General features: G+C 34.5%; 1 protein-coding gene across 1 annotated transcript; it reads left to right on the top strand.

Annotated features, from left to right (window-relative positions):
• Positions 1 to 529: 529 nt before the first annotated feature.
• LOC132746122 (heat shock 70 kDa protein 12A-like) lies at positions 530 to 9,085 on the top strand. The gene is made up of 4 exons (XM_060735197.1): positions 530 to 765; positions 6,857 to 7,013; positions 7,200 to 7,334; positions 7,741 to 9,085. Exons 1-4 carry the CDS (start codon positions 547 to 549, stop codon positions 8,667 to 8,669), a joined length of 1,440 nt encoding a protein of 479 aa, XP_060591180.1. The 5' UTR covers positions 530 to 546; the 3' UTR covers positions 8,670 to 9,085.
• The last annotated feature ends 213 nt before the right edge of the window (positions 9,086 to 9,298 follow it).

Raw genomic sequence — 9,298 nt, 5'->3', positions numbered from 1 at the left:
ATTTTTTTACAGAATTCAGAATTAATTACATGTAGGAGTAATTATGTAGTGAAATCTCTAATTAGAAAGTGATCACACGTAAACAAAACGTACATATGTATAAATAAGTGACTTTGTTATAAATAAACTTAATAACAAAAATAGAATGACATCAACGTTTAGTTTTGAGATTAATTCTTTTTATAGTTACTGTTCAACTTTGACCAACGCATTGTTTCATTTTACCCCTCGCCAGAGGCAATGTAAATCACACAAAAAATGTTTTGCAGTAATTTATAAAGAAAAATAAAGTTAAATTGAAGTAAAATAATACAAAGAGATTAATAATTGGGCTTGTCATATTGAAAAAAAAAACAGTTTCGATTTGTCCCGGTTTCCTCATCAAGCTATAAATTTAGATAAACTATGTTTCGCTTATGTACATATAAAATAGTATGCATTATTTATTTCGTGGGTTTATTCAGACAGGGAACATGAAATTATATGAAAAAAAATGTATCGAATATTTAAGAAATTAATTGAATATTGTATCTTATTTATAAGGGCATGACCAGACGTGATACACTAGAAGATGAGACTGGTAAGAAACTTCCGGCAATGAGGGTTTTCTCGCTATCTATTGATTTTTTAAGAAAGGATGTTCTTGATACTCTAAGTAATCACATTGATGGCATATTTATTGCGTCTGACATACACTGGGTTCTTACTGTTCCAGCGATATGGAACGATGCAGCTAAACAGTTTATGAGGGAGGCAGCACAACAGGTATAAATTATTTCATCAATCATAATTTATAATTGAAACGGATACAACTATTTAAATGAGTTAAACGCTTTAACCTTTTACCACATTAGCATATTGTGAAAAATGGCTGTTTTCATTGAAAAGCCTCCTGTTACAAGTTCAAACTGCTATGAAACCGTGAAACATGCTTCAATACTGATGAAACTTGGCACACATGTTGACTGGACCATAACCTCTGTAACAGCATGCTCAGTCTTAAATTTCCTTTACCATGGCAACGGGGGGATGTCTCAAAATTGCCAAAAATCACTATTTTACATTGTTTCGTTTTTCATCAAAACTGATCATCAAAGTGCTGCAACTTCTCAATGCATTGAGATAGAATAAAAAGCTTTTCAACTTTGGTAACACGTAACCCTAAGATCGACCTGAGGCCATATTTAGCCTGTCACATGTCCAAAATTTTCTTGGCGATGAGAGGGACTGCCGACCCTTTCAACCCCCGAAACAGAAGGGGGCACGTCCCCCTTCTGCAACCCCCTGATGTATCTTTTGCTTAGGGGGCGGTGCCGAAAAAAAGGTCTCTTTTTTAAACAACATTTTATGAACGAAAAAAACAGAGTTTGAGTCCTCAAAAGGCTTTTTTTTCACTGTTTGAGCCCTCAAAAGGGGGGGGGGGGGTAAAAAGCCGTCAAAACACGCCTATATGATGGAAAAGGTTAAGTGTAAATGAACGAGGAATCAAGTCATTTATGATGTGTCTATAGATACATACTAGTATGTTACATATTTCAAAGCCTGTTCATTTAAATCGAGCCTCTACTAAAGCAGGGAACTATTCATATAATCCTATGCAATCACTGTCCCTCTATAGTTGCGAACTTTCGCAGCCTTATCTTAATTAAAAATATATTTTCATAGTTATTTACATTATTTGCCTATTTTCTTTTAATACGATATTTATTACGAATTTAAGCTGATTTGAATAATTGACATTACGCCGCCTGTCAATCAAACTGGCAAGGGGTCTCAGAGATAAGCCAATCAGTGATAGTTATCAGTTCCAAGCTAAGAAGCCTACAAAGTCCATCATTTTCTCATTTTCCTTAGACATGCTACTTGTCCAAGAAAATGGTGCAGAAAAGATTTAGTTTGAAATTATTTTAATGTTCTGTCAATTGAAAGCTTTTTAGCTCACCTGAGATAGCTCAGGGTGAGCTTTTAGGATTGTTGAATGTCCGTCGTCCGTCCCACTTGTTCGTTTATACTCAAGCGGTCACTTTTTTGCCTCAATCACTCACAAACTTGGCCAGGATGCTTGTCTAGGTAATTCCTTGGATGAGTTTGAGCATGGGTCATCTCGATGATTTGATTATTTCTAGGTCAAGTTCGAATATGGGTCACCTGGGTTACTAGGTTACACTGCCCAAATATCGAAAAACCTTGTTAATATTCTAGTGGTCACATTTTTGACTCAATTATCATCAAACTTGGTCAGGATGCTTGTCAAAGTAATTGCTTGGATGAGTTCGAACATTGGTCATCTCGGGTGAAAAACTAGGTCACAGGAGCTAAAAATAGAAAAATCTTGTTAACACTCTAGCCAAATATTCTGTAAATTGGATGAAAGTTTGTTTTGATGATTTCTAGGTCAAGTTCCAACATGGGTCATCTCGGACGAAAAACAAGGTCTAACCGCCCAAATATCGAAAAACATTGTTAATATTCTAGTGGTCACATTTTTGACTCAATTATCATCAAACTTGGTCAGGATGCTTGTCAAAGTAATTGCTTGGATGAGTTCGAACATTGGTCATCTCGGAGGAAAAACTAGGTCACAGAAGCTAAAAATAGAAAAATCTTGTTAACACTCTAGTGGCTACTGTTTTGATCCAAATATTCTGTAAATTTGATGAAAGTTTGTTTTGGTGATTTCTAGGTCAAGTTCCAACATAGGTCATCTCGAATGAAAAAACAAGGAAAAAAATATGGAAAACATTGTTACCACTCTATGGGTCACATTTTCGACTCAATTATCATCAAACTTGGTCTGGATGCTTGCCTTGGTAATTGCTCAGATAAGTTCGAACATGGGTTATCCCATATAAAAAGCTAAGTCACAGGAGCTAAAAATAGAAACATCTTGGTAACACTCCAGTGTCTTCTATTTTATTCCCAGTAACCTGGAAATTGGTCTGAAAGTTTTGATGATTTCTAGGTCAAGTTCGAATATGGGTCACCTGGGGGAAAAAACTACGTTACACTGCACAAATATGTATATCCTTGTTAACACTCTAGTGGTCACATTTTTGACCCACCTGTCAAGAAACTTGGTCAGAATGCTTGTCTAGGTAATTGTTCGGATGAGTTCGATGGGTCAGGTGAGCGATCTAGGGCCATGTTGGCCCTCTTGTTCATCTAATTACCAAATATACTGACATATAAACAGATCAAGTTAGTTAGGTTATTATACAAAAATAATCAATAATTTTACTACATATGGAAATAATAAGTACGAAACATTTATCCAGGCTATAACACAATGCATTGCAAAAGTAAAAGGTTTAAACAAATCCATTTTTTTATTTCCATTCTATCTATTCATTATCACATTACATATCGTAAGGTCCAGAATATCAGGAGATATGGCATTTTTTGTTTATAACGTATAGCATCAATTAAAGCACAGTCGTACAAAAATGCAAATATAATGAGTAAATACAATAAACAAGAGGGCCATGATGGCCCTGGATCGCTCCCCTGACCCATCAACCGCATCCAAGCAATGTCTTAGACAAGCATCCTGGCCAAGTTTGATGACAATTGAGTCACAAAAGTGACCTCTAGTGTGTTAAAAGGGTTTTCCATATTTGGGCAATGTGACCTAGTTTTTGACTCGATACGACTCATATTCAAACTTAGAAATCATCAGAACAACCTTCATGACAAATTTCCTGAATATTTGGATCAAAACTGCAGCCATTATAGTGTTAACAAGCTTTTTCTATTTTTAGATCCTGTGACCTAGTTTTTGACCGGAGATGACCTATCTTTGAACTTTACTTAGAAATCATCAAAACAACCTTCCTGACATATTTCCAGAATATCTTGATCAAAACTGCAGCCACTACAGTGTAAACAAGCTTTTTCTATTTTTAGTTCCTGTGACCTACTTTTTGACCGGAGATAACTTATCTTCGAACTTGACCTAGAAATCATCAAAACAACCTTCCTGGCAAATTTCAAGAATATTTGGATCAAAACAGCAGCTACTAGAGTGTTAACAACATTCTTGACAAATTTCCAGAATATTTGGATCAAATCTGAAGCCTCTACAGTGTTAACGAGCTTTTTCTATTTTTAGCTCCTGTGACCTAGTTTTTGACCGGAGATAACCCATCTTCGAACTTGACCTAGAAATCATCAAAACAACTTTCCTGACAAATTTCCAGAATATCTTGATCAAAACTGCATCCACTAGAGTGTGAACAATCTTTTTCTACTTTTTGCTCCTGTGACCTAGTTTTTGACCGGAGATAACTTATCTTCGAACTCGACCTAGAAATCATCAAAGCAACCTTCCTGACAAATTTTCAGAACATCTAGATCAAAACTGCAGCTACTAGAGTGTTAACAAGCTTTTTCTATTTTTAGCTCCTTTGACCTAGTTTTTGACCGGAGATAATCCATCTTCGAACTTGACCTAGAAATCATCAAAACAACCTTCCTGACAAATTTCCTTAATATTTAGATCAAAACTGCAGCCACATGAATGTTAACATTTTTTTCTATTTTTAGCTCCTGTGACCAAGTTTTTGACCGAAGATGACCCATCTTCGAACTTGACCTAGAAATCATCAAAACAACATTCCTGACAAATTTGCAGAATATTTGGATCAAATCTGCAGCCACTAGAGTGTTAACAAGCTTTTTTCTATTTTTAGCTCCTGTGACTTAGTTTTTGACCGGAGATAACCCATCTTCGAACTTGACCTAGAAATCATCAGAGCAACCTACCTGACAAATTTCCAGAATATTTGGATCAAATCTGCAGCCTCTACAGTGTTAACGAGCTTTTTCTATTTTTAGCTCCTGTGACCTAGTTTTTGACCGGAGATAACCAATCTTCGAACATGACCTAGAAATCATCAAAACAACTTTTCTGACAAATTTCCAGCATATCTGGATCAAAACTGCATCCACTAGAGTGTTAACAATCTTATTCTACTTTTTGCTCCTGTGACCTAGTTTTTGACCGGAGATAACTTATCTTCGAACTCGACCTAGAAATCATCAAAGCAACCTCCCGGACAAATTTCCAGAACATCTAGATCAAAACTGCAGCTACTAGAGTGTTAACAAGCTTTTTCTATTTTTAGCTCCTGTGACCTAGTTTTTGACCGGAGATAATCCATCTTCGAACTTGACCTAGAAATCATCAAAACAACCTTCCTGACAAATTTCCTTAATATTTGGATCAAAACTGCAGCCACATGAATGTTAACAATTTTTTGTATTTTTAGCTCCTGTTTCCAAGTTTTTGACCGGAGATGACCCATCTTCGAACTTTACCTAGAAATCATCAAAATAACCTTCCAGACAAATTTCCAGAGTATTTGGATCAAAACTGCAGCCACTTGTGTTAACATTTTTTTTCTATTTTTAGCTCCTGTGACCAAGTTTTTGACCGAAGATGACCCATCTTCGAACTTGACCTAGAAATCATCAAAACAACATTCCTGACAAATTTCCAGAATATTTGAATCAAATCTGCAGCCACTAGAGTGTTAACAAGCTTTTTTCTATTTTTAGCTCCTGTGACTTAGTTTTTGACCGGAGATAACCCATCTTCGAACTTGACCTAGAAATCATCCAAACAACCTTCATGACAAATTTCCAGAGTATTTGGATCAAAATTGCAGGCACTAGAGTGTTAACAAGCTTTTTATATTTTTAGCTCCTGTGACCTAGTTTTTGACCGGAAATAACCCATCTTCGATCTTGTCCTAGAAATCATCAAAACAACCTTCTGACAAATTTCCAGAATATTTGGATCAAAACTGCAGCCACTAGAGTATTAACAATTTTTTTTCTATTTTTAGCTCCTGTGACCTACTTTTTGACCGGAGATAACCCATCTTCGATCTCGATCTGTATTTCATTGAGACAAACATTCTGACAAAGTTTAACAATGATCCAATCAAAACTGTGACTGCTAGACTGTTAACAACCCAATTGTTGACGACGAACGACGCACGACGACGGACGCCGGACATAGCCCCATCACTATACCTCACTTTGACCACTTCGTGGTCAGGTGAGCTAAAAAATGGGTGTAATCATCTAACCTGAATATTTCTATTAATTTTCAGTATATTAAAATAGACCTGCTTAATACGAAACTAATACCATCATGGCTGTATATATGAAGCTTATTTTAAAGAGAATAATATGGTGTTTTGTCGTGAATGTTAACAATACATAATCACCTATCATTAAAAGTTAGCAAGGGCATGCAATTTTTTAATCAATTTTAACAATTCATGAACAATTTAATGTATTATCAAAACTGAATTTCGCACATAAAACCCGAAAAATTATTTTAAATTTTATTTGTGTCACTAATATAATTTTACTGTTTTTGTTTCGTTACTTCAATTTAAAAATAAAACGATCATAACATAATCATATACTTTTCTACATACAGTCTCTCTTTGAATGTGTAAGAAATAATGACATTTTGTCAGTTTTAAATTTCCATTGAAATCAACAAGAAATAACACGATCTTGCAAAACGTTTCATGCGTTATTAAGATGTGAATGCAGATATTCTTTTTTGCTTTTTTAAAATACCATAATACATTTATACATTGAATAATAGATCTACTATTCAATAAACCATTAAAAGCATCAAAATGTTAGATATTCAAATTTTACATAAGGATATTTCATTGGTAACATTAGTTGCATAACAGTTTTGCGAGTATATCGGTACCATATTTTATCTAAGGTTCTTACGGACCGGGTCACATGAATCAGTGGGCGAAGCGATCCCTTCTCTGGCGTAATAGCAATAACTTCATCAAGTCTAATTAACCTTTTGATTTTATAGGCTCAGATTCAGGGAAAAAACCTAAGTTTATGTCTTGAACCAGAAGCGGCATCTATTTATTGTCGTCATCTTCCGGTGTCAAAGTGTACCGAACAAGAAGTTACATCGATTTCCCAGTTTTCACCAGGAACAAAATATCTTGTCCTTGACGCAGGAGGTATTCTTCTTATATGTATTACTAAAACGAAACGCTAAAACCATCTGTTTTTTCATTTGATAAATCTGTCAGAAAAAAAAGTCTTTGTATTTTCTTTTGAATGCGAGTTATATGCCTGTTTATTTTCTTTTTGTTCTTAAAGAGTAAAGGGATTTTGAGGTGTTAATAGTTTGTTTCCTTTAACAGGAGGAACGGTTGACATAACTGTACATGAAGTAACTGACAATGGAAACTTGAAAGAACTCCATAAAGCAAGTGGTGGTGCATGGGGTGGAACTAAAGTAGATGAAGCATTTGAAGAGTTTCTATCAAGTATTGTTGGTAGGTAACTCATATTTGTCACTGTGACAACGAAATATTTTACCGTGAACCATAATTCTTAAAAAATCATAACGTGCACATAAGAAGTGAATATGTAACAGTAACTGTCACTTTTACGGAAAGAGTTTTCAAAAAAACTTTTAAAGCTTCCTACGTAATCCGTAAAATTAATTTTATGTCTTCTTTCGTGCAAATGAAAAGAAAATAGATATTCTTTAAAATAACTTTAAATTTGGATAATTTTGCGAAGGTGTTAACTCAGACTTCTTTTAATAATATACTTTTCATCGTTGTATGAACTTAGATATGTTTTAGTTTGTAATTATTAATACCATATCAATATAATAGCAATGATATATCAGATGAGCCAGGGTTTACTTTAGATAATCAATCAATCGTATTTCAGGACCTGTTGTCATCTCAAAACTCAAAAGTCAATATTTAGAGGATTACATTTACCTTTTTCGTGAATTTGAAAACAAAAAACGCAACATTATTCAAACTACAAGATCCGTGACTATGCGTTTTCCAGCTAGCCTTTCTGACTTATGTCTAGAAGTCGAAGAAACGGAATTAAGTGAATTAATACGACAGTCTAGATTTGAAAGCAAAGTCCAAGTTTTACGAGATAAATTGAAAATCGATGGTGGTGTTTTCAACGAGATTTTTGAACCAACAGTTCGCAAAATAATAAGCCATGTTGAAAATCTGTTGACGACACCTTCAGTTGATGGTTGTGCTGCCATCCTTATGGTTGGTGGATTTTCTGAATCATCGGTGTTGCAAACGAATGTAAAGTCCACATTCAAACACCTGAAAGTAATCGTTCCAGACGACGCAGGATTAGCAGTCTTAAAAGGAGCTGTCATCTTCGGGCACAAACCTACAACAATTACTGAAAGAATATGCAAGTTAACATACGGTAAACGGTTTTCTCATAGGTACAGTGAGAGCTGCAAACATCGGAAGGGAAGAGTTGAAAAGGATAATAATGGAGATATGAGATGTTATGACTTATTCGACATTCATGTTAAAGCAGGGCAGTCCATCAAGGTGGATGAAGAACAACCAGAAGTAATATACACACCTATAACCGATAACCAAACTCGTGTTACCACCAAGGTATATGCATCCTCTTCAACAAATCCGCAGCATACTACAGAAGATGGATGCAATTACATTGGATCATTAACAGTGCCTATTTCCGATATAAGCTCTGGAAGAAATCATAAATTTGGAACAAGTTTCATTTTTGGAGGGACCGAGATTGTTGTAAAAGTCGTTGACAAGGAGTCCGGTGAAATCATGCTAAAATCAGTCGATTTCCTTGGATGAAATATCAACAAATTAAATCAGAATGAGACTTGCAAGAGACCTTAACTTTTTTGTTCTTTGTAAGCTGTTATGAGACAATATTTGATACGGAATAAATGTAGCATTATTATCATTTTGCTTTAAATATCAGTGTAAGATCACTGCTTAAATATTATTTGTGAACCAATTCTTATATAATGTCGGTAGATATTACACTATATATATACTGTACCTCAGCTTTGTTAAGAATTGCCTTCATTTTTAGTTTTTTACTATAAACTTTTGCATTTAAATGCACATGATATTGTTACTCTAACAAAACTGTTTGAGTGCATAGCTCTTTGTTGAGTAAGAAAGTTATAGGAATTGTAAAAGAAGCGATGATAAATAATGAAACTTCTGAAATTATCTTAATTCTTAAACTTCAATTGGTTAATATTGTATAAGAATGTTTTCCCCATTAGTATTATTTAGTTGTTTTTCATATTATCATGTGTGATAGGTGTGTGCTTTAATGTAACTAAGTTAAAGATTTTATATATTAATCAGGAGTGTAAACTGTCACAAAATATCTACGTATCATTCATAATAAAACAGTGAATAAAAAGTAACTTAGTACACAAAAACCATTTGCTTCTATTATGATCCAT

Source organism: Ruditapes philippinarum, unplaced genomic scaffold (assembly GCF_026571515.1).
Source record: "Ruditapes philippinarum isolate M1 unplaced genomic scaffold, ASM2657151v2 ctg13435_1_1_1_1, whole genome shotgun sequence".
Lineage (NCBI taxonomy): Eukaryota > Metazoa > Mollusca > Bivalvia > Venerida > Veneridae > Ruditapes > Ruditapes philippinarum.
The sequence above is the reverse complement of the archived record's forward strand: the minus strand, read 5'-3'. Positions and strand labels throughout refer to the sequence as shown.

Excerpts from the sequence above, each read along its gene's own strand:
- LOC132746122 (XM_060735197.1), top strand. The coding sequence starts at position 547 with ATGACCAGACGTGATACACTAGAAGATGAGACTGGTAAGAAACTTCCG. Across the intron at positions 7,014-7,199 it reads TCTTGTCCTTGACGCAGGAG|GAGGAACGGTTGACATAACT; the intron begins GTATTCTTCTTA and ends TTCCTTTAACAG. Across the intron at positions 7,335-7,740 it reads GTTTCTATCAAGTATTGTTG|GACCTGTTGTCATCTCAAAA; the intron begins GTAGGTAACTCA and ends ATCGTATTTCAG.